This window comes from Pleurodeles waltl, chromosome 5 (genome assembly GCF_031143425.1).
Source record: "Pleurodeles waltl isolate 20211129_DDA chromosome 5, aPleWal1.hap1.20221129, whole genome shotgun sequence".
Lineage (NCBI taxonomy): Eukaryota > Metazoa > Chordata > Amphibia > Caudata > Salamandridae > Pleurodeles > Pleurodeles waltl.
This window is the reverse complement of record NC_090444.1, coordinates 1,632,013,647-1,632,039,477: the sequence shown is the minus strand read 5'-3', so window position 1 is coordinate 1,632,039,477 and position 25,831 is coordinate 1,632,013,647. Positions and strand designations below refer to the sequence as shown.

Sequence of the window (25,831 nt, the reverse complement as noted above, 5' to 3'; positions counted from 1 at the left end):
ATCCAGTCTGACACCTGGGGAACATTCAAACATAAGGAATCTGCAGTTAGATACAGTCTGAGCTAGATAAGGCATTAATGAAGGTAGGTAACTTGCTATTTTGGTTGATACTCTATCTTTCTGCAGATTTCCGACTGTCCTTCCATGTCCTCATTCTGTAAAATTATCTATTTTTCAAGTAAGATGGCCCAAACTAGAGATCTGCACACCGGTACTGTGATTGGTTTCATTGGTTTTGGGCTCTGCCTCCAAGGGCATAGACAGAGTCAAAAAAGAAACTGATGTAAGTGCGCACTGGTGCTGCTTATATGCAGCTCCATACATCGTTTCTTGACAGAACAAAGTGAAAGCGGAGCTGCACAGCAACACCCACTGGTGTTTGGGAGCACTGTTTTGTGAAACGTTTCTGGATCCAGTCTGGCACCCTTAGATATTCCAAAGGTGAGGAATCTGCAGTTAGAGTATCCAACAGAAAGAGCGTTACTGAAAGTAGGTAACTTGTTATTTAGGGAAAACATTGGTGATTTATAGTGTTATAGTGTATCGGTATGCAGTTAAGGATAGTATGTTGATAATAGAGAGTCCAACAGCCAACCAATATAACCCTTACAGGTTTAGCTAAGTGTAGGAAGCTGTCTCTCTATATACTATATCAAAATGAGATATAGTGTGCACACAGTGCAGGGGGTCCCCAGAGGCATGAAAGAGGCAATAGTAGATAATTCTAATGCTCTGTTTGTGGTAGTGTGGTCGAACAGTTAGGCGTATCAGAGGGTAGTGTTAAGCATTTGTTGTACACACAAGCAAATAGAATAAACACACACTCAATGACTTAACTGCAGACCAATAGGTTTTTATATAGAAAAATATATTTTTGTTACTTTATTACTAGAACCACAAGATTCAGTTCAGAAGTAAATACTGTTGCAGGTAAGTACTTAGCGTAGACATCAATGCAACTTTGTTTCACTTTAGTCAAGTAAACAGTTTTTATGAAAAACAGAGAATATCTATTTTAAAAGTGGACACTGCATTTTCTGAACAGTTACTGGGGAAGAAAAATAAAGTACAGTTTTAGAGGTAAGTACACGAGTTACAGTTACAGTCTCCGGGTTATAGGCAGTTCACCGTTTGGGGTTCAAGCTAACCCCAAACACCCACCACCAGCAACACGGGGCTGGCCCGGTGCAGAGGTCAAAGTTGAGCAATTTTAATGTGGACTCCTGTGGAGACAGGGGGTACTTGGAATTCGGTCTACCAGCAGGTAAGTACCCGCGACTCGGAGGGCAGACCAGGGGGGTTCAAGAGAGCACTGGAGGGGCCCCAAGTAGGCACCAAACACACACTTGAGCGGCTGGGTGCAGGGTACAAACAGGGCAGAGGGTTTCTGTGCAACTCTATGAGGGGACCCTGGGGGTCACTCTGAGGCTGCAGATGAGGTCCAGGGGGATTCTTGGGCAAACCATCGGGTTCTCCAAGTCCTGGGGTTTGCGGGTACAGTGTGTCTTTTAGGCGTCTGATATCTTCGTTCGGAGCTCGCGATCAGGGGGTCCTCTGGATTCCCTCTGCAGGTGTCGTCGTGGAGATTTGGAGGGGTCAACCCAGGGTGGGGTCTTGCTCCCAAGTGCCTGGGGACCTTTTCTTAGTGGGTGGATCACCTGGACACGGGCCGTGGGATGCACAGGGGTCAAGAACTCACGCATCTGGAGTGAGGTGGGAGTCCTTAGAAGAGGTTTCTTCTTCTTTTCTTCTTTGGACAGGGCCGCTGTCCACGGGAGTTCTTGGTCCTCTGTGATGCAGGCAGTCCTCTGGAGGTTTTTCAGAGGTTGCTGGACCTGCAAGACGCGCCGCCTTTCTTCTGCAGGTTCTTTGAAGCAGGAGACAGGCCGGTAGGGCTGGGGCCAAGTCAATTGTTGTCTCCTTTCCTTCTCTGCTGGGGTTTCAGCTAAGCCATCCTTCTTCTTCTTGTGAGGTCGTCAGGAATCTGACTAGCTTGGCTCAGGGAGCCCTTAAATACAAGATTTAGGAGTGTTTTAGGGGTCGGAGGCCAGTAGCCATTGGCTACTGTCCCTGAGGGTGGCTACACCGTCCTTGTGTTTATTCCCTTTGGGAAGGGGGCACATTCCTATCCCTATTGGTCCCTGTCCTCCAAACCAAGATGGAGGATTCTGCAGCGAGGGGGTGCCTTCAGCCCTGATACCTTAGGGGTGGTCCAAGCTGAAGTGGACACTCCTCCTTGTTTTTCTTACGTTTCCAGTCGAACTGGCTGCCAAAAGTGGGGGATTGTTCTGGGGGCGGGCATCTCCACTAGCTGGAGGGCCCTGGGGCACTGTAACACGAGGCCTGAGCCTTTGACGCTCACCGCCAGGTGTTACAGTTCCTGCAGGGGGACGTGTGAAGCACCTCCACACAGAGGAGGCATTGTTTCTGGCCTCAAAGAGCACAAAGGCCCTCGCCCCATGGGGTCAGAAACTCATTTCTTAGTGGCAGGCTGGCACAGACCAGTCAGTCCTACACTAGAGGATTGGGTAAAATACAGGGAGCATCTCTAAGATGCCTTCTGTGTGGATTTTTAAATAAATCCCAACACTGGCATCAGTGTGGGTTTATTGTGCTGAGAAATGTGATACCAAATTTCCCAGTATTCACTGTAGCCATTATGAAACTGTGGAGTTTGTTTCGACAAACTCCCAGACAATATACTTCATATGGCCACACTACACTTACAATGTCTAAGGATGGACTAAGACACTGTAGGAGCATATTGCTCATGCAGCTCTGCCCTCACCTGTGGTATAGTGCACACTGCCTTAGGGCTGTAAGGCATGCTAAAGGAGTGACTTACCTCTGCCATAGGCAGTATTTTGTGGGCATGACACCCTGAGGGAGATGTCATGTCAGCTTTGCCTTTTTCTCCTCACCAAAAAACACAATCTGCACTGACAGTGTGCATGTGTCAGGTGAGGGGTCCCTAGGGTGGCACAACACATGCTGCAGGCCTTAGGGGCCTTCCCTGGTCACAGGGCCCTTGGTACCACTGGTACCTTTTACAAGGGATTTATCTGTATGCCAGAGGTGTGCCAATTGTGAAAACAATGGTACATTTTTAGGGAAAGAACTCTGGTGCTGGGGCCTGGTCAGCAGGATCCCAGCACACTCTCAGTCAAGTCAGCATCAATATCAGGCAAAAAGTGTTTTGGGGGGGGGGGGGGTAAACAAGTGCAAGTTTCCTACACTAAACCTTGGGGTCCCATGGCATAAGAACCACTTTTGCAGTAAATTACACTTCTACCTAGTTTATGCTGCCAAGGGGCTGGCTGTGAATTAATTGATTCTCAAGTTGTGTATGACTGCTGTTGGTATTGAATTGCCACCCACAGTAAAAAATGCATTTATATCAGCAAAGCAAAACAAACACCACCAAAGGTAAAGAAAGAAAATCACATTGAATATCTTGACATTTTATGGGCAGGGAATAAAGCATATTGCTTTAAGCAGTCATTGCAGCCATTTTGGGTGATATTTGGTTCTGTAATTTTGATTCCCAGAGGCCTACGAGTCACCTTCGATAGTTTCCTGCTTTAATGGCTTTTACCACTGCTCTGTTTCCCGTTAGTGTAAGGAGCAGAGTATTGCAGCTAAAGTTCATGAGACCTTACTGCCTGTGCTATTACCACCAGTCTTCACTTAACTTCTCCACAGTAGCTGTGGTCATTTTTGGACAAAGTGCACTAAAGCAGAAGTTGTTGAGAAAGCCCTTTAGATAACTGATGTCAATATCTAATTGAGTGAAAATGTAAAATCCTCGTATCGTAAGGGGCAAATTCTAAACTGAGAGCGAATCCATTGCACCAAAGGCTTCATATGTCGCAGCGCATACCGCGGCACGTGGTGGCAGGACGCAACGCGCCCTTGTACTTTACTATTTTTATCGAGGCCCCAAATTGGGCATGGGGCCTCGCTACATTAGTGGCGCGACGCGCCCCCGCTAGTTTCTTGCCTCCGCCACTCTCCATTTTTCCCCACTTACCTTCTGCTTCTTTTTCTTTCTTCTTTTCTGCCTTCCTCGTTTCTTCCTGACTTTATGCCTTTCTTTCATGTCCATGATTCTTTTTTCTTTCCCAGCATGCCTTCCTTCTCCCTGCATGACTTTGGAACCTTACTTGACACAGTGACTTTTACTATGGATTTCTATGTTATGTTCCCAATCCAATATGGTATCTTTTACTTCTTGCCGGTCACTTCCTGTTCTTTGGATATATATGGTGTGTGATTCCTGTTCTCTTTGCGCTGCAACACTTCCTTTGGGTGGTGATCTTCGCTCCTGTTCTTCTGCGTCAAATATATGATTTCTGAACCTGTTCCAGCTTTTTTCTTTGTCATTTTTGCCTTTTGTTCAGATTTACTTTTTACTTTTTGTTTTTGTTCCAGGAGTTCCTATTTGAGGTTTTTTCCCTTTTGGGTTTTTTTCCCTCGGGGACTCCTTCTGGAGGGCACAGACTGCCTTTGGCGTTCCCTCCGTCAGCAGCACCGTGGCTATCAGAAAGAGTCGCCCCTACTTGGGTCAAGGCAGAACCTATAAGAACAAAGACCTTGCCACATTTCCAGTGGACTACAGACACAGACAACGAGTAGGTCGTGACATCATAGAGCACTGGAAATTAGGTTGTTCAGTTGCCCTGATAATTTCAAACTTTCATTAAAAATCTGCGGATTTTGTGTACCCACCCAACCTTAAATAAGACTCTACCATCTTTGTCTCTGATTAGCTTGCAACTATTTGTTAATGATTGCTAAACAGGTCTTTTTGCGACAGTACTGTTTAATTTCTGCCAGAGTTTGTAGGTGTGGGCACCAGCTCTTCAGTTTTATTTTTCTTCATCAGACTTTGCCCTGGAGCACGAAGGAGAAAGGAAGAGAAAGATAGATAAGCACTGACCGGTGGAGAGAGAAATCAGGGACGAAAACCTACAGGTGTGAGATGATGAGAAAGACAGGCTAGGGTGGCTGAAGAAAGAGGCAAAAATATTCTGAAAGCTAAAATATTCAGCCTTGCTATTTGCTAACTCCTAGCATTCAGCCGCGGCGGAGGGCTCCTATGAAAATTGTGGCCCCTTGACTTATTTCTATATTTTTCTCTTCAAGTTAAGTAGCTCTGTGGTACGACTTGCCTTCTTTTGCTTTTTTTTTTGTCTGGTAGCCCAATTTTTCTGTAGTGCGAGCTAAAGACACATGGGAAAGACAGAAGAAGAGAAAGACAGAAAAGCGTCACAAAGGGAGAAAGCAGAAAGCTGGGAGAGTGAGTTGAAGGGGCAGGGAGTGTCTGTTAATGGATTGAAGAGTCTTGATATGGCTCAGGATTACACCTCAGTTTCCTGTGCTCGCACATTTGTTGGCATCAGCCCCGTGTTTCAGAGGAGGGCTTTGAGCGCCTGCACGTTTTTGTTTACAAATTAAGCACTGAATGGGGAAAATCAAAAAGGTCCAACAGTTTGACGTGGCAGTTTTTATCATCACAAACATAATTATATAGATTGATAAAGTTTTCATCCAGTTCTGAAGGGGAGAGGCACTTGTGGAGAAAAGTCACTTTGCCTTCTTATGCAGCTAGCCTGTCGCTGCTGCTTGCCTTCCAAAAGGCATGAAGCAATCAATGTTGCGCTGCTTTAGTCTTGTTCTGTTTAGCTCCTGACCTGTTGTTATCTCTCAGAACCACCGTGGAGCCCAGTCCACAGGACGAAGCTGAATTCCTGTATGAAGAACAGCCCGAGCTGCTGCGGTACAGGAGCGCTGCACTGTCAGTAGAACTGGTGTCCAGCTGGTACTGGAGCAGAGCGGAGGAGATTGAACATTATTCTAGACAGGTAAGAAGGTTTGGGGGGACTTGCATGTGTGCTGTGCACACGATAAATGTATGTAAAAAATAATGCGAACAGTGACTCATCTAAGCATTTAAGACATAAGTTTTGGAGAATTTTATATTTTTTATCCTCCAAATTGGTCCACTAGAGTGGCACGCTGCTAAAGCCTGTGCTCCCGGGAGGTTGGACCAACTTCAAATGAATAAGAAGACAAAGAAATGGGACAGTCGTGAACAAGACTTTTATGGTTGAGACGCGTAGACTGTTTATGAGAAAATAAACAGATACTTCTGCTATGGAGTGCGTCCCATTTATTTGTCTTCATCCGGCTGTGCATTATCTTTTAATTGCAATATATTATGCAGAGATCTATTTAAAACATAACGGACATCTGAGTGTTCTTTGCACTGCACGCCGTAGCCCACAAAACCTACTCAGGGGGTCCACAACTGCTTAAATTAAATAATATTAACAGATTCATAAGGGGTATATAAACAAATGAAGAAAATGTAAAAGTGAACATTTTACAACCTTCTGTAAAGTCAAGGAATTTGGAGGCCAAAAATTAAGGTACTATCAGTTTAATTTGTGGGAGCAGTGCAAGTGCTTCAAACAGAACATATTACTGACGACGAGTGACCTTGGTTGAATTTAGAAAAGCTACAACTTTTCCTTTAAAATTGATTTTTTTTTTTTTTTTTAGTTTCATCATTTGTGCCTTTATTTGAGGAATGCCTGTTTCTGTATTTTTTTGTTTTGTTTTGCAGTTCATATCATGGAACATGGGGTCACCAGCTTCCAATAATGACTCATTGGGGATCCCTGGATTCCAATAATAATGAAAAATGTCCTAGCTAATGTTAAGGAAAGTTTCAGTTCTATTAAGGACACGAGGATTAGGTCTGTTCTTTCTTCACTTTATTCTACAGCAGTCTTTCATCAAGACTGAAACATACAACAAACTGCATTTCCCATCAACACATGGGAACAAAACAACAAAATAGTTCTGAGCAGATGACGTGTCCTTGAAGATCCCCTGCGACGGCGCGCCTTCCTCTTTTTTCCTGCGACTCCCTTGACATAGGAACTTCTTTAATCTTGTTTTGAGGTTTCTGCTCCTGAGGTGATAAAAACATACTGTAAGGAACACATTCTCAATTGTAACATTCGCTGCAACTATAGGCAATCATGAAATAGATTATATCCCTCAAACATCAATACAATATGCATTACCAGGAAAAACGTCCACAGTACACATCACAAAGGTGCCAGTGTCACTTTGACAAAAGAAAATATTCAGCCACATTACCTGTTACATCAGGCGGGAAGACTTCAGGTCTCCAAGGTGGGCTAATCCTCGCCTCCGTGTCCTTAATAGAATTGAAACTTTCGGTTACATTAGCTAGGATTTTTTTTATTCTATGTCAAGACCGGAGGCGAGGATTAAACCAGTTTAAAGCTTATCCACCACCAAAGAAGCCATATTCTGAATCAGTCTAAAATAAAAGGTCTTGAATGTGGAATCGCAAGACCAGTCTGCCACCTTGAGGATATCCTCCAAGCGAGCACCTAATGAAAAAGCCTTAGAAGCCATTGCTCCCCTCACCGAATGTGGACCAAAGGTGAAGATGTCAATCCCTGCTTCACTCATTATCCATTTGACCCATATGGCAATTATGGGGGATGAAACAGCCCTCTGAGGTTTTGTGAGTGCAATGAGCAATTGCCCTTCTCCATTCGGTCCGAGTTCAGCCGTCATACTCTAATAAGATTTGATCGCTCTGACCACACATAACTTGGGGACACTCGGAAAGTCTGGGTAAGAAATTATTCTCGATTTGCATTTAGTATGTCTGTGGATATGAAAAGTCACTCCTTGCGGAGTAAATACTCTACCTGTTATGTCCAGTGCTCTGACTCCCGACACTCTGTGGCTAGAAATGAGACAGAGCAGTGTCCCCAACTTCGCTGACATTTGTTTCCTGGACAGATATTTATTAGAAGGCCAGGATAGAAACAGGCGCGCGCAAGACCTTATTGACATCCCATAGGGAAGAGTATTGGGGTTGAGGAGGAAAAGATAGCCTGATGCCTCTCAACAATTTACAGACTAAAGGATGTTCCCCTACTGGGTGCCCTTCAACCGGGAAGTGGCACGCCGAGATGGCTGAGCGGACGGTATTGATTGATCTATAGGCCAATCCTTCCGAAAACAAAGACGCAAGGAAATTAACTATATGGACAACTCCTGCCCACCTGGGATCCAAGTGCCGTTGGAAATCCCAACCCATCTATTGGTTCCTTGGGGAGTGATATCTGCTATTCGTCGCATCTGACCAGGCCTTGGCCAGGACCGTGGTAGCCCCTCCTGAAGTTCCCGGGATGTTTCATCTTTCCAGGTAATCCTCTAGGCCATAAGTTTGAGGGATCCTTTCAATATCAGGTGTGAGAGTTTCCCGACGAATCGCAGAAAAGATATGGGAGAAGGGGTAGATAGATTTGAAAATCCCAGGAAAGCTCCATCAGAACTGGCAATCAGACTTGAGCTTTCCACACAGGTGTCACCATCACAAAATCTGCTTTCTGCCTATGGAGGTGCGTAATTGACCTTATGATCATCGCGATTCAGGGAAAGGCATCTACCCTCTTTCCTGTGACCAATCCTGGAGAAAGGCGTCCGTCGCTATTGCTCCGGGTCCGGCCTCCAACTGCAGTACCTGTCCAGTTGGTGGTCTAGTCTGGAAGTGAAAAAATCTATGGAGAAAGGTCCCCATGGATCTTGGAGCACCCGGAAAACTCCCTCCTAGAGTTTCCATAGACTGGCGTTGTGCCAAAGACGCGAGGGCCAATCTGCTTCCTGGTTGGACTTCCCCGGAAAGTGTTCCGCCAACACTGAAATCCTGTGTTCAAGGCAGTATTCCCACAGAGATTTTGCCAGTTTGGAGAGGGTCTTCGAATGGGTGCCCCCCAGATGGTTGACGTAGCAAACAGCTGCCACATTGTCCACATTCAGAAGAACACAGCATTGGGATCTGTTATGTCCAACATTTCACCACAAATGAACCCTCCATCAACATCAGGCAGTTGATGTGAAGAGATTGTTCTTCGGAAGACCATTCTCCTCCTGTGGTGACTTCCCCACAATGCGCTGCCCAACCAGAAGCGCTGGCCTCTGATTCTATGACTAGGTCCGGTTTAGAACCAAATATGGCGCAACCATTCCACGCTTCCATGTGGGAGATCCACCACTGTAGCCCCTCCCGAGCTTCCAATGAGAGGGGGACTACCTGGGAATATGCGAGACCCTTCCACAGATGAGATATCTTTAAACGTTTCAGGGCCCGGTAGTGGAGGGTCTCCGGAAAAATGGCTTGAATAGAGGAGAAGCGAAGACCCACTATACAAGCGAGTTGGCAGAGGGAGATTGTATCCTTGGCGAGGGACCGTCTGAGTTCATGTCTGATCTTGGACAGTTTCCGAGATGGGAGACTGAGTGTCGCTTTGGTTGAATCCAATGTAAAGCCTAGGAATTGGAGGGAGTGCAAGGGAGATAGAGTAGATTTTGGTCCGCTGATGATGAAACCAAGAGATTCCAGAAGATGAACGGTTGATTGGTGGTGGAGGGATAGGCGTTGTGGGCATTTGTCCGTTAGAAGGAGATCCTCGAGGTATATTATAAGCCTGATGCCCCTGGATCTGGGAAACTCCATCACGGGCTTTAGGAGTGTGGTGAAGCACCAAGGGGCAGAAGAGAGTCCAAAGTGGAGGGTAGTAAACTCGAAAGTCCCTGGAATTGGAGGAAGTGACGATGTGGAGGGAAGACAGGCACCATCAGATAGGCATCTTTGAGGTTGAGGTACATCATTCAGTCATTTGGTTGCAAGAGAGCTCTTAAAAGAGGAATGCCCTCCATCTTGAAGTGGCGGAAGACTCCCCATTAGTTGAATTCCCTCAGGTTGATAATAGGGTGATGACACACGTCCTGTTTCGCTACAGAAAAGAGGTTGCTGAGAAAACCTGCAGGGTGAAGATAAGCATAGGATATCACCCCTTTGCTCAGAAGCTGACTGATTTCTGCATCTACCAGCTCCATCTGTGTTGGAGAAAACCTTAGGGGTTTGGGTCTCCTGAGTTTCAATAGGCGACCCGTAGAACTCTATACGGAAATGCCTCATCGTCTGCAGGACCCAGGCATTAGACATGAGTTTTTCCCAATTGTGAAAGAAGCCTGCCAACCTGCCACCCAGGAGACATCCAGAGGAGGACAGAACACTCACCTAGGTTGGAATTGAAGAAGGAATTGCATCTGCTGACATCTCTGGACCCAGGTTGTCCGTGAAATCGATGGGCCAGGTAAAAGTTGCTGAAACGGAATGCATCTTGCCATTGCCCTCTCTTGGTGTCAGTCACTCTAGAGGCATTGTGGCTTAGACGGCCAGTCGATTGCCCCCTACCATGACTGGCATAGGTGAAAACACAAGGGATGAATATTTTCCTGACGGAGCTCTGGACCTTGTCTAAGGAAGTGAAGGTATTCATGAATTTTCCTAATTTGCGGATAAAGGGTTTCCCAAAGAGACCTCCTTGAGCTACTGGGCCCGCTTCCAATGTTGCCAATTCCCCCAATTTGAGGTCCACCTTAATAAGAAGAGATCTGCACCTTTCGATGGATGTGGTGCAGTTTACATTACCCAGCAGGATGATAGCACGCTGGGCCCACCCTACCAGCGCCTCTGGGGAGATCAGAGAACCAGAGGATCTAACGTCCTCAGCCATATCCAGGATCTTCACAATCGGGCCAACTACATCCGATAGTTTGTCCTGGCAGGAGCACCAGGACCTTTTAGTGGCCTTCTTGGGCTCCTTTGTGAATTTTGCAAAAAAGGTGGCCATCCTGGGGTCAATGTCTGAGGTGAGGGCCACCTTGCATTCCAGGGAAGGTCAAGGACACTCTGCTCTATAGGCGGTTTGTACCTCCTTGTTTAGTGGTTTGCAGAGGCACAACCTTAGGGGTTGGGGCCCATTCCGCTGAACAAGGATGGACTAGGTCCTCCAGGTCCAACATGTCAGACTCTTGGGGAGAGTTGAGCTCTGTTCTGTCGCTTTCTATTTTACTATCCCCTTGAAGAGACTCAGAGGAGGTCGCTGGGCGCCAGGATCTAGTTGGTTCATTGTCTCTGTTAGAGGAGTGTGGAGAGAGTCTCCCCATCCAGGGGATCTGGGTGCAAGAGACAAGGGTCCTTCAAGAGGCTCGGCAGGGGATCTAGGAGGGGGCGAGGCACCCATAAACTCCTTCTTTAAGCGAGCAAACGCTTCTAGATCAACTCTGTCCTGCCCTGCGAATTTCTGTTTAGCCTCTGGATTCTGAGGAACCTGCCCCGGAGGTCAGAGGCCTGAGGGTCCCGGTTGGTCTTCCCGCGAGCTGAGGGGTTGTGGGCAGTGGGATGGCAGCAGGTTTAGTTTCCTCTCCAGGGGGGCTACCAACTGTGCCACCACCTTAAAGATGGAGGCATCCAAAACGTGGCAGAATTTGTCATCAGTTGGGAGGTAAAAAATATGTTCCTCCTCAGCAGACTCCCCTGATTGGTCCCCAAAGTCCTGGTCTTCAGTCATAGTTAAGGGGAAGGTGGAGTGCGGGTCCAGTAGTCAAGTGCCTCAGAGTGCATGGTCCAAGAGGGCAGACAAAACTGTGGGGAACCCAGGAAACATATAGAGTGCAAAGGGCAGCGACAGATATTATTTATATTCATATTTTGTCTTTATTTGTCATTTTAAGGGTCGTATTCAGCATGGGCTGTGTCCCGTTCGAAATCGGGCTCGTGAGGAGGCCTTACCGCAAGGGTGTCAGGCTCCAGGCAGGCTCAATAATGGCAGTCAACGTAGAAGAAACTGACAGTTTCCATCAATCAGCAGCGTTCTGTGTGTATCACCCGAAGGCAAACCTCCCCGGATCAGGGCCGGCCAAGGGTGCGTCAATTTCACTGAGGTTAGACTGAAGTTGACGCGTTCTCGCCACAAGGGGGTGTTCTACACTTGTAGCGCAGAATGCCTGGAATGCGCAGACCCTCTGGCTGTCGGAAGACTGCACTGTGCTTGAGCCTGTGAAAATGAGAGGCGGTCGCGAAGGAGCGAAGCCGTTTCCGCATCCACCTCTTGTTACGTGGTAGTGCCAGGAGTGCAGCAGAGTGCAAGCAACTTGAGAACAGTGGTAGGTTATAAGAATACACACAATACTATTGTTTTACAGAGCAAAAAAACAGGCACTTCTCTTTGCTGCTGGAGCAGTGAAGAAAGAGGAAGGAGCGTCGTCGCAGGGGATCTTCACGGACACGTCATCTGCTGATTGGACGTTATGCTCAAAATTAGTTTGTTATATTGTTCACATGTGTTGATGGGAAATGTAGTTTGTTGTATGTTTCAATCTTGATTAAAGACTGCTGCGGAATAAAGTAGAAATAACAGGCCTAATCCTCACCTCCGGTCCTGACATAGAATTCTGTGCGAGTCTCCGGGTTACAGTAATGAGTAAGTGGGGGCCCACAGAAGTCAAAAGGTTAGTGACCACTGAGTTAGAGTAAGGAATAGAGGGTTAACCAAGAAAGGTGTTAGAGTGGAGAGGCGAAGAAGGTAGGGAAGGTAACTGAGTCGTGGCACCTCAACCAGTAGTGAAACACGCATGAATCAATACTTTTGGTCAGTGTGGAGAAGCAGAAAGAAGTGTAGACAAGTACGGGTCAGAATATGGGAAATAGTCCATATGCAAATTTTGTTGGATCCCTTGAAGGACACAAACACCACAGTGTTCACCTATTGGGTCGCACTGACAGCCCCTAAATGTGTGATTAGTCAAAATTTCACATTTTGTCGGGGAAGCTAGGAGTATCTTGACAAAATGTTATTTTATTAACTTTGAGTTTGAGAATTTGTGGGCTCAGTCCAAGTGGCTTTGATAGCCTCTGACTCGGACAGTGGTTGTTTGACAGAACCACACATGCAAGTACCATGCATGCCTTTAAAACGCTGTCATTACAATGCATGCGTCTTTACCACGCATGCATATACAACAAAAAATGTTAACACGCATATGCCTTTCACACAGCAATTTTGTTGTAATGGCATGGTTGTTAAAGGCATATGCATGGTAAAAATGTAATTGGTAAGTATAGCCCCCCACATAAATATATGTGTGTATGAGTGTCTGTGTTTATGTATATATGTGTGTGTCTGTGTATATATATTTGTATACACACATACATGTGTGTGTGTGTGGGTTTATATATGTGTGTGTTTGTTACCTAGTGGTGGTCGCCACTAGGTAGTTCTAGTTAGGTCCTAGTTTCTATATAAAAAGTATTTTTTTTACTTGCCTATATCTTTGGCGCCGTTTGACAACTCTTCACAAAACTTTCCAAAGCAATTTGCCTGTCACATCAGCGGCTGTCTGGAAAGTTTTGAGGTGATTCATCCAGAGGAGACCAAGAAGGGGGGGGTCCGAAAACACGCTTTCCCCATTCATTTTTCCATAGAGATTTTGAACATTGATAGCGTGGAAAATACTGGACGAAAATACACCAAATTTGGCAGAAAGATAGATCTTGGTCAAAAAGCAACCTTTTATATTTTGGTGTAATTCTGTTCGGTAGTTTTTAGGAAATTAAGGGGAAAACAAATTTGTATATATAGGGATATGAAGGATTGGCGACCCCTCCTGATCTCGTGCAGAGATCTGATTGGCTGTCAACACTTCAACCAGGAATTGTTGGCAGCCATCTTGGGTCTCGATAGCCGAGTTCCAGAAAAAAGTGTGAAAAAAAGAAAAGGGGCCAGGGTACAGACACCCTGACCTCTTTGCTCTAGTGGTGAGTCCCCCCACCACACCCCCTGGGCTAAAAGCATATTTTTAAAAATTTTCAGCCAGATCTGTGGCGGATCCGGAAATCCGACAAAATGTTTTTTAAAAACTGAAGCGCGGACTCTTGCGCTTCGTGTTTATTAAGCCCCCTGGTGGGACAAGTCCTGAGGGCAATCTTTTTTTGAGTGCGGGGGGTGGGGAGGGCTCTTGTCTGCCCCCGCGGTCTCAGTAATCACCACCTGCTCAGGGCCAAACTATTTCTTGGTGTGCGGTCTCCCTCTCAGCCCTGGGGACCGCCACCTCCCCGGGGCTTCTATTAGTAAAGAAGCCAGAGGGCATCTGGCAACCCCTGCTGCCCCGGGGAGCGCCACCTCCCCAGGGCTATGTAAAATAAATAAGGGGGGGCGCCTGGCCCATTCTCCTGCTGCCCAGGGGATCACCACCTCCCAGGGGCATAGACTAAAAAAAAGTGAAGGGGATCCATTTAGAAACCCCTTTAGCCCTGGGGATCACCACCTCCCCAGGGATATGATTGTTGGAGGGGGGCCACGTGCCCACCCTCATGGAGCCATAGATGACCCTGGGGACCATCACCCCCCAGCTCCGGCTTCTACCTATGTCCCGGGGTGCCTACCCCTAGGACATAGCTGTTTGCTGTGGCTTAGCTGCAGCGTTGCAGCTGCAGCCAAGCCACAGCAAACACTTCGATTTATGACAGCGGAACCTGTCAAACAGGTCCTGCTATTGTAATGCAGCAGGAATGGTAATTCCACAGCTTGCACTGGCTTGAGCTTCCTGACCGGCTCTGTCACAAAGAACTGCTCCGTTGTATGGTCTACGAGTGGTTTCAAAAGGGCTGTGTACTTCTGTTCATGCAGGAGTAAACCACCCAAAAGAAATCAATGAAACCTCTAACTTATGCAACAGGAAGGGTCAGACTGCCATCGAGTACCATTAGAAAGTGTTATAGTGACAATGGATAATGATAGCTCTTAGAAATTACACGTGGCAGTAAGTCGCACAGGTGATTTTAAACTGAATTATGAAGCACAATGTCCACTGAGTTGCATCTTTGCACGAATATGCAAGAACCTATATCTCATTCTGAAAACATTCATGCTTTTAATCTAGTTAAACACTTAACTTCGGGAAGCCGGGCTACATATGCTTGTCCACAAATAAAATTGCATTGACACGTGTTTCCTTCTAAACTCATCTGGCAAGAAGCAGGCAACATCAGGTGTGAAGCAGCTCCATAGCAGAGATCGCAATGTGGCTGGTAAATCTTGACTTTGTTCAAGAAAAATTGAATGTGACTCTGATCTAAAAAAAAAAAAAAAAAAAAAGAAAGGAAGATTAAAGAAAATAAAAGAAACACACACATATCGATCAAACAAAGCCTTATGCTTTATTCGTTCCAGAATTGGGAATCAGTATGGTTGGCATAATGCAGAATGGATGCCATCCCTCTTTTTTGGCTGCAACAATATTTGTGCGGCCGCATGCTGGAGCATCGTGTTTCCACACAAGAATAATCCAGATGCTCTGGACTGACAGAAACATTATGGCAAATTTATATAGGAAGTTACAGAAACTTAGAAAATTAATTATCAAATCAAATCCAATCATTAACATTTATAAAGCGCGCTACTCACCCGTGCGGGTCTCAAGGCGCTAGGGGGGAAAGGGGGGGTTATCGCTGCTCGAACAGCCAAGTCTTTAGGAGTCTCCAGAAAGCGGAGTGGTCCTGGGTGGTCCTGAGGCTGGTGGGGAGGGAGTTCCAGGTCTTGGCCGCCAGGAAGGAGAAAGATCTCCCACCCGCCGTGGAGCGGCGGGTGCGAGGGACGGCAGCAAGTGCGAGGCCAGCGGAGCGGAGGGGGCGGGTGGGGACGTAGAAGCTGAGGCGTCTGTTGAGGTATTCCGGTCCCTTGTTGTGGAGGGCTTTGTGTGCGTGGGTGAGAAGACGGAAGGTGATCCTTTTGCTGACTGGGAGCCAATGCAGGTGTCTCAGGTGTGCGGAGATGTGGCTGTTGCGGGGTACGTCGAGGATGAGGCGGGCCGAGGCGTTTTGGATGCGTTGCAGGCGGTTTTGGAGTTTGGCTGTGGTCCCGGCGTAGAGGGTGTTGCCGTAGTCCAGGCGGCTCGTGACGAGGGCGTGGGTCACGGTTTTTCTGGTGTCGGCGGGGATCCAGCGGAAGATCTTACGGAGCATGCGGAGAGTGAGGAAGCAGGCGGAGGACACGGCGTTGACTTGCTTGGTCATGGTGAGAAGAGGGTCCAAGATGAAGCCGAGGTTGCGGGCGTGGTCTGCGGGGGTCGGTGCGGTGCCGAGGGCCGTGGGCCACCAGGAGTCGTCCCAGGCGGACGGGGTGTTGCCGAGGATGAGGACTTCCGTTTTTTCAGAGTTCAGCTTTAGGCGGCTGAGCCTCATCCAATCTGCGACGTCCTTCATACCCTCTTGTAGGTTGGTCTTGGCGCTGGCGGGGTCCTTGGTGAGGGAGAGTACAAGTTGGGTGTCGTCGGCGTAGGAGGTGATGATGATGTCGTGCTTGCGTACGATGTCGGCGAGGGGGCTCATGTAGACATTGAAGAGTGTCGGGCTGAGCGATGAGCCTTGAGGTACGCCGCAGATGATCTTGGTGGGTTCTGAGCGAAACGGAGGGAGGTAAACTCTTTGGGAGCGGTTAGCGAGGAAGGAGGCGATCCAGTCCAGGGCCTGGCCTTGGATCCCGGTGGAGCGTAGGCGGGTGATTAGGGTGCGGTGACAGACGGTGTCAAAGGCAGCCGAGAGGTCGAGGAGAATGAGGGCGACTGTTTCACCGTTGTCCATCAGGGTTCTGATGTCGTCTGTGACTGAGATGAGGGCGGTTTCCGTGCTGTGGTTGGTTCGGAATCCGGTTTGTGAAGGGTCGAGCAGGTTGTTGTCTTCCAGGAAGGTGGTCAGCTGTTTGTTGACGGTCTTTTCTATTACCTTAGCTGGGAAAGGTAGAAGAGAGATGGGGCGGAAGTTTTTCAGGTCGCTTGGGTCAGCCGTAGGTTTCTTTAGTAGGGCGTTGACTTCAGCGTGCTTCCAGCATTCGGGGAAGGTAGCAGAAGAAAAAGAAGAGTTGATGACGGTCTGGAGGTGCGGGGCGATGATGTCGTCGGCTTTGTTAAAGATGAAGTGCGGGCAGGGGTCCGAAGGGGCGCCGGAGTGGATAGAGTTCATGATGGATTTGGTTTCTTCCGTGTTGATGTGGGACCAGTTGTTGAGGGTGATGTCCGGGGAAGCGGGTTCAGTGGTGTATGGTTGGGTCTGGTGTCCGAAGCTGTCGTGGAGGTCGCTGATCTTGCGATGGAAGAAAGTGGTGAGGGATTCGCACAAATCCTGTGAGGGCGTGACGGCGTTGGCGCTGGCGCTGGGGTTGGAGAACTCTTTGACGATGCTGAAGAGTTCTCTGCTGTTGTGGCTGTTTTTGTCTAGTCTGTCGGTGAAAAAGTTCCTTTTGGCAGTGCGGATCAGGTGGTGGTGTTCGCGTGTAGCGTTCTTGAGGGCGGTCATGTTGTCAGCGGTGTGGTCCTTGCGCCAGGCCTTCTCAAGGGCACGACAAGTTTTCTTTGATTCTTTGAGGGTGTCAGAGAACCAGAGAGGTTTTTTGGTGTTGGTCTGTCGATGCGTGCGTTTGAGGGGAGCAAGGTTGTCAGCGCAGTTGGAGATCCAGTTTGTGAGGTTGAGAGCTGCGTCGTTGGGGTCGGTGGTGAGGGTGGGTTGGTTGGCGGCGAGAGCGGAGAAGAGTTGCTCTTCAGGGATCTTGTTCCACTGTCGATGAGGGATGGGTTGAGTGCGGAGGTGGGAGGTCTCGCGTCGGAATGTGAAGTGGACGCAGCTGTGGTCGGTCCAGTGTAGGGCAGAGGTGTGGCTGAAGAAGACGTGTTTGCTGGCGGAGAAGATAGGGTCGAGCGTGTGTCCGGCGATGTGGGTGGCGGTGTTCACCAGTTGTTTGAGGCCGAGGTTGGCGAGGTTGTCGAGAATGGTGGTGGTGTTGGGGTCGTTGTTTTGTTCCAGATGGAAGTTGAGGTCGCCTAGGAGGATGTAGTCCGGTGAGGCGAGGGCGTGCGGGGAGATGAAGTCGGCGATGGCGTCGCTGAAAGAGGCGCGAGGTCCGGGAGGACGGTAGACGAGGGATCCTCTGAGGGTGGTCCTTGGGTCGGTGCGAATCTGAAAATGCAGGTGTTCAGCGGCGAGGGGGGGGTCTTCGGTGGAGGTGGTGACGCTGATGGAGTCTTTGAAGATGATGGCGACACCTCCTCCTACTTGGTTGGTGCGGTCTTTTCTGGAGATCTTGTAGCCTTCGGGGATGGCGGGTAGCGATGTCTGGAGCAGAGGAGGCGTTCATCCATGTCTCCGTGATGAAGGCGACGTCCGGGGCTGTGGAGTCCAGGAGGTCCCAAAGTTCAACGGCGTGCTTGTGGACGGAACAAGCGTTGATCAGGATGCACTTGAGGTGGTTGATGGCGCGTGGGCTTGTGGTCGTGGTAGTTGCGTGGTGGAAGATGCGTTTGCAGGAGTTGCAGGCGAAGGGTCCATGGGTGCGTTTGGGGTGAGCTAGGAAGCAGGTTTTGGAGCGCCCTGGGTTGAGGGCGTGGAGGGTGGTGGGGTCGTAGCGGATCAGCGGGGCTTGGGGGAGCTGGGGACCAGGGGTCGTGGCGCTGGGCGCGGGCCAGGCGCGGACGGGCGCAGACGGGCTTGCCTCTGGCGCGCCTCCGGCGCGCCAGCGGCGCAGTCGCGCAGCGGCCGCCATAAGAGGTAGGAGGGGGGGGGAGGGGTCAGCTGGGGGCGAATGGGAGCTGGGGGGCGGGGGCGTGCAGGAGGTCGCGGCGGGAAAGCGCGAGGGAGGGGGGGGACAGGTAGAGTGAGAGGAGCTGGGGGAGGGGGTTTAGGGTGGAGGAGGGTGAGTGTTAGGAGGTTTGGAGATTAGGGAGAGAGATAGGAGTAGGGTTGTGAAGATAGGGGAGGGGGGGTTGTAGAGGTGGGTGAGGGAGAGAGGTAGAGTGAGAGGATAGGGAGATAGGTAGTAGAGGGGGTGGCGGGAGGGGGGGAGAGATAGAGAAATAGATAGAGAAAATAGATAGAGAAGTCGATAGATAGGGAAATAGATAGATAGACAGATAGGTAGGTAGGAGGAGGTGGAGAGTGGGGGAGTTAGATAGTGAGATAGGGAGCTAGAGAGATAGGAAGATAGGAGGAGTGAGGGAGGTAGATAGCGAACGGGTTAGCTAGGGGTGAGAGAGGGGGAGGCGAGTGAGGGAGGGGGATGAGGAAGGAGCAGGAGGGCAGGCTCGGGGGAAGAAGACGGAGGAGGTAGAAGAGCCGAAGACAGGAGAACAGAAGACAGAAGAACAGAAGACCGGAAGAGCAGAAGACAGAAGAACAGAAGAATAGAAGAACAGAAGACCGGAAGAGCAGAAGACAGAAGAACAGAAGAACAGAGAAGAACAGAGAAGAACACAGAAGCACCGAGAAGAACAGAGAAGAAGAACACAGAAGACCGGAAGAACACAGAAGAACAGAAGGTTTATTGCTATTTTGGGGTTAAAAGCTACTTTTAGAAGTTGACAATCTGCCATCCAAGGGTAAAAAAAAACTTCAAAACTTTCAGCGGTTCAGGCAAGTGAAATATTTTAGTAGGGGCCAAAGCATGTCCCACCATTCAGGGGTCATAAAGCAACACTCCAACTCATGATATTGCAGTTATAATAATTCAACTTTTGTGGTATTAAACAAAGGCCATTTTGCGGCATCCAGATATATTTTACAAAGACATTTTACAGCACTTAATCATTATTCATTCTACACTCTACACAATTGAATCCTCAACTTGGGACATTATGAAGGACACCCATTTAGTTAAGGGGTCCTGGGAGCATGAAACAGAAAGGACATAAGTGAGCCAAGAGTGTGCTGTGATTGGCCGCTGCCGTAATACTTCAAGTTATGTGTCTTAGTGGCTGGCAACATGGCCTCGAAGTAAAGAGAGGACATCAGTCTCTTCCGCCAGTACAAGTCCGGCTCCTCAGCACTCATCTCCACTGCCTACTCTCACTGCTTACTAGCCTACCAGCCTTGATGCAGAGCTGCATGAAGAAAGAGCTCAAACCAAGCAGGGCTAGCGGCAGCCAAACTCAAGAACAAAGGCCCTCGGTTAAGTCCCGTCTCCTCTTCCAACCCTCCCCCCTGCAGTTGTGCGTCACAGGTCATGTCACACAGGAGACCACCAGTGTCTCCCAGTGAACAGTTCCTTGGCAGACAGCTGCTGTAGGAAAGTGCCACTGTTGGTATGGTTACCCTCCCACTTTTTGCCTAATGTTGATGCCAACTTTGATTGAAAGTGTGCTGGGAACCTGCTAACCAGGCCCCAGCACCAGTGTTCTTTCCTTAAAACTGTACCTTTGTTCCCACAATTGGCACAGCCCTGCACACAGTTAAGTTCCTTGTAAAAGGTATGCATGGTACCAAGGGCCCTGTGGCGAGGGAAGGTCTCTAAGGGGTGCAGCATGCATTATGCCACCGTGGGGGACCCCTCACTCAGCACATGCACGCTGCCTTGCAGCTTGTGTGTGCTGGTGGGGAGTAAAAAGACAAAGTCGACATGGCACCCCTCTCAGGGTACCATGCCCACAAACCACTGCCTGTGGCATAGGTAAGTCACCCCTCTAGCAGGCCTTACAGCCCTAAGGAGGGCTGCACTTTACCACAGGTGAGGGCATAGCTGCATGAGCAATATGCCCCTACAGTGTCTACGTCCATTGTTAGACATTGTAAGTGCAGTGTAGCCATATTGAGTATATGGTCTGGGAGTTTGTCATTACGAACTCCACAGCACCATAATGGCTTCACTGAATACTGGGAAGTTTGGTATCAAACTTCTCAGCACAATAAACCCACACTGATGCCAGTGTGGGATTTATTGAAAAATGCACACACAGGGCATTTTAGAGATGGTCCCCTGTATGTTAGCCCAACTGCTAGTTTAGGACTGACCGGTCTGTGCCAGCCTGCCACTTTCAGACGAGTTTCTGACTACATGGGGTGAGTGCCTTTGTGCTCTCTGTGGTCAGAAACAAAGCCTGTCCTGGGTGGAGGTGCTTTACACCCCCCCCCTGCAGGAACTGTAACACCTGGCGGTGAGCCTCAAAGGCTCAAGCCTCGGATTACAGTGCCCCAGGGCACTCCAGCTAGTGGAGAAGCCCGTCCCTCGGACAAAGCCCCACTTTTGGGGGCAAGTCCGGTGGGAAAATTAGGGAAAACAAGGAGGATTGACCACCCCTAAGGTGTCCAGAGCTGAGGTGATCCTCCTCCCTGCAGAATCCTCCATCTTGGTTTGGAGAACAGGGACAAATAGGGAAAGGAATGTGCCCCCCTCCTCTAAGGGAGTGGGCACAAGGAGGGTGTAGCCACCCTTAGGGACAGTAGCTATTGGCTACTGCCCTCTGACCCCTAACACGCCCCTAAATATAAGATTTAATGGCCTCGCTGAACCAAGCTCACCAGATTCCTGATGACCTACAAAGAAAAGGAGGACTGCTAAGATGAAAACCCCTGCAGAGAAGAAGGAAGACAACTGCTTTGGTCCTCAGCTCTACCGGCCTGTCTCCTGCTTCAAAGAACCTGCAAGAAGAACAGAGACGCATCCAGCGGGCCCAGCAACCTCTGACAACTCCAGAGGACTCCTGTGCACCCCAAAAGACCAAGAACTCCAGAGGACAGCAGCTCTGTGCAAAAGAAACTTTCAACCAAGGACTCTGTGAACGGGTCTCCGAGACCGCGTCCCCGCCTACACAGCACAGGAACCCCTCGGACAAACCCATCACGTCATTTCCGCGTTCCCATGGTAACATGGGAACGCTACAGGACGCAGCGTGCGCGGACTTCCGGGACCAGGAGAGTAAATCGAGGACAGACTCGCAGGACGAGGTGGAGAACGCCACGGAGCGGAAAGAAGTCGACGGAGAACGGATCCAGGACGAGAGACGAGCTGTCCCAGGAGGCGAGAAGAAGGAGACCAATCCCAGTGAGGCTCCAGAACAAAGACGCCGAGGATCCTGCCACGACCCAGGAGGGTCGTGGCTTGCGAAGGTACGGTCCCTCCTGGGGACACGGGAGCTTACAAATAAAGGGGCACCGGGGAAGGGACTAGGGGAGGTGGGAGAGGGAAAAAGGCGGGCGGCACGACCCGATTAAGGAAAAGTATTTCTTCACCTCTCACTGGGAGCACTACGTTCCATTACAGGCACCGCTAAGAAATTACTTTTTCCTCGTATGCACTGTGGCGTACCCTCACTCTCTATCCCTCTTGATAAACCCTTCCCCTCCAATACGCTAAGACAAACCCCAGAACTAACCCTCCACTTACCATCGCGTTTTTTCTGTTTCCTTTACCGGTAACATATACTGGAGCCTCCAGAACCCACCGACCTAGGAGAGAGGAAAAAGAAACAAGAACGCGCCACCATTAATGAAGAACTGAACAAGAACCCAAGCAATATAGATATTATACTAGACTGTATTCACCCAGAGTAAAAGAAGATTAAAATATCACATTACTTACCTCATTACGCAGTCTCAGCCTTGTTTGTACCGCCATAGCCTATCACAGTGGTGGCAGCGGTGGGATCCCCCCCCCTTTCCAAAGGCTGATTGGCGGTATAGACAATGAGTGACAAACCCACCCTGGAAGACATGATTAAACAGCTGGCGGAAGGCCAGTGCCATTTACAACTAGTATGGGAAGCACACCAACGGGAGGCTAAGGAAGACAGGGAGGCCTTACAGTCAGCCCTAAAAAGCCAAGCTACTATCTTGGCAAACAACCAACTTGTACATGAAACTGCGCTGCAGAAGTTAACCGATACCATAGCCGCCAGTAAAGTACACCCCAATGTCCCCAGTTCCGTTTTACAAAAATTCCAGGAAGGGGAAGACCTGGACTCTTTTTTTACCAACTTTGAACGGGTGGCTTCCTCCGCCCAATGGCCTGAGGATCGATGGGGACAGTACATCGCACCTTTACTCACTGTGATTTTACAGACGGCATACCAAGCGGCTAATCCTGGTGGTACCACCCCATACAAGGACATAAAAAGGAACATCCTGGAAAGGGTTGGTCATGATGTGGAGTATTATAGAGTAAAATTCCGGAAAGTTAAATGGGGACAGAATGAGGACCCGCGTACGTTTTACTTCCGGGTTAAAGATTTAGCACTCAAATGGTTGGGCCCTATAGGAACCAGCAGGGAAGATGTCATAAAAACAATTATCCTCGAACAGTATTTGGATTCCTTACCCTCCAGTACTAAAAATTGGATAAGGCAACATCCAAAGGTGGACACGGAGCTTGCTATAGATCTGCCTTGTGCCTACCACCGGTCCACAGATGTGAGGTCCCTACAGCCCAGACCCACCATAAAACCCATCGCACCGCCACCAAAGCCCATCCCGCGGTACCCGCTGGAAGACTCTGGGACACATAAACAAGGAGAGGGTCACCCGATGCATCTACCCCAATGTTTTAGTTGTGGGGAATGGGGCCATATAGCAAGAGTGTGTCCCAGGAAAACGGAAGGAGTTGAACCCATGGAGATAGGGGTTACCCGACGAAGGGTATTATTTACGGGAGTTGGGAATGCGAAATTTAAACAAGTCATAAAAATAAACGGGCGCTTCCTCTCTGCCCTCATTGACTCGGGTTGTAGTCAATCCGTAATACGGAAAAATTTAATAGACCCTATAAACATAACCTCAAGTCAATGGGTCACTATTTGTTGTATTCATGGCGATAAAGAGCAGTATCCCCTGACAATAGTTGAACTAGAATGGGGCGATTATCACGACTTTCTCCCCGTAGGGGTTATGGACCAGCTGATCGAAGACTGTATTATCGGCACTGATTATATCCGGTTCCAACAACTCCTAGACCGAACCCAAACCCAGAAAGAGAACCCGGAGTGGTGGACTGAAGCTCCATTTTCCAATAGCTTCATTGAATGCCCACCAAGCCGCAGGAAACTCACCCGAAGTGAGAAAAGACATGAGAAATTGAAATTTCAGGAAACCCGAGAGGATACAAAACCCACAAGGGTGGTAGCTGAGACTAGTGGCGCTCCAGTAAGCTTCCGCACCTGCCAGAGAGAAGACCCTACCCTCACTCATGCTTGGAGAACAGCTAAAACTGAAGGCACAGATGAGGTGGGTCCCTATTTTCTAGTACAGAAAAACCTTCTTTATAGGATTACCACAACTAGCACAGGAGAACGCAAACAACAATTAGTAGTCCCAGAAGAGTACAGGAATCAAGTGCTCTTCCTAGCCCATAATCAACCCGGAGGTGGCCATTTCGGTAGAGAAAAGACGGAAGAATATCTCCTACGGAAATTTTATTGGCCGGGGGTTTTTGCCCACATTAGGAGATATTGCTCACAATGTCCTAGATGTCAGCTCACAGAACCAGGTATGCCCAGGAAAGCACCTTTACAGCCTTTACCCATCATTGACATTCCTTTTAGCAGGGTGGGTATGGATTTAATCGGACCCCTACTTACCTCCTCCAGGGGGCACACATATATTCTGGTTATCGTAGACTATGTGACGAGATACCCGGAAGCCCTTCCCTTATCGAGTATGACTACCAAAACGGTGGCACAAACCATGATAACGGTCTTCACCCGGACAGGTTTTCCCCAAGAGATCCTCACTGATCAAGGCACACCGTTCATGTCGAACCTAATGAAACAGATATGTAGGTTATTGGGAATTACCCAAATAAAAACGTCGGTTTATCATCCTCAAACGGACGGTCTAGTGGAACGCTATAATCGTACCATTAAAACCTTGTTGAGGAAAGTGGCAGACGACTCTGGGAGGGATTGGGATCAAAAGTTACCCTTAGTTCTCTACGCCATTAGAACCCACGAACAGTCCTCCACTGGTCATAGCCCATTCAAATTGGTCTTCGGAAGACAACCACGTTGTTTTCTGGACATGGCAGCCGAAAACTGGGAGGAGGAAGAAGAGGAAGGGAGACCATTGCTAGAATATGTCCATAAGCTCAAAACACACTTACAAAATTTATGGGAGGATGTACGGCGACACCTCGAGAAGGCCCAAGATACTCAAAAACACTATTACGACAAGGGAAGTAAATTACGTACATTTCTTCCGAACGATCAAGTCCTTATAATGGGACCCACGTCTGAACAGAAACTATTAGCTCGATGGCAGGGACCCTATAGGATTATTAGAGCAGTCTCCCCCATCACGTACCTTATAGAGATGTGTCAATCCCAAAAAAAAAACAAATCTACCATGTAAACCTCCTAAAGAAATGGGAAGCCGTAGAAGGGCTAGATACTCAAACAGAAACGGGGTGTTTTATATCTCCATGTAAGGAGTTAGATCTATAACTTTTTCCCTTGGAAAAACAACAGAGGGAGAGTGTTCCCTGTATTAGCACCTCTCTAACCACCACCGAGAAAGATCAATTGTCCGCCCTGGTAAAACAACACTCACATTTCTTTTCTGACCTACCCGGAAGAACCTCCTTGATCTATCACAAAATAAAAACACCGCCAGGACAAACTATCCGACTATGACCTTATCGCATTCCCGAGGCTAGGAAACATGTCATTGAGGAGGAAATAGAGAAAATTATAACCCTAGGAGTAATTGAACCCTCTAGTAGCCCTTGGAGTTCTCCAGTAGTTTTGGTTCCAAAACCCGACGGATCTGTCCGGTTTTGTATTGACTTCCGCAAACTCAATGACATATCACTATTTGACACATATCCTATCCCTCGTGTAGATGATGTCTTAGAGAAATTAGGGAGAGCCAAGTATTTATCCACGTTGGATCTCACTATAGGCTACTGGCAAATTCTCCTTTCTCCGGAAGATAAAGAGAAAACAGCATTTTCTACACAATCCGGCCTTTATCAGTTCACAGTCCTACCCTTTGGTCTCCACGGAGCCCCTGCTACTTTTCAACGGTTAATGGACAGGCTATTAAAACCCTTTCACACCTTCTCAGCAGCCTATTTAGATGATGTTGTCATTTACAGCGATACCTGGCTAAATCACCTCCAGC

At 48.5% G+C, this 25,831-nt stretch overlaps 1 protein-coding gene across 2 annotated transcripts in view; it reads left to right on the top strand.

Moving 5' to 3' along the window:
- The window catches only part of NBAS (NBAS subunit of NRZ tethering complex), a 1,762,396-nt gene that overhangs the window by 554,787 nt on the left and 1,181,778 nt on the right, over positions 1-25,831 (top strand). For both annotated transcript variants that reach the window (XM_069235962.1, XM_069235961.1), the window contains exon 23: positions 5,711-5,864. In XM_069235962.1, coding sequence (XP_069092063.1) covers positions 5,711-5,864 — 154 coding nt within the window. The remainder of the gene's footprint in view (positions 1-5,710; positions 5,865-25,831) is intronic.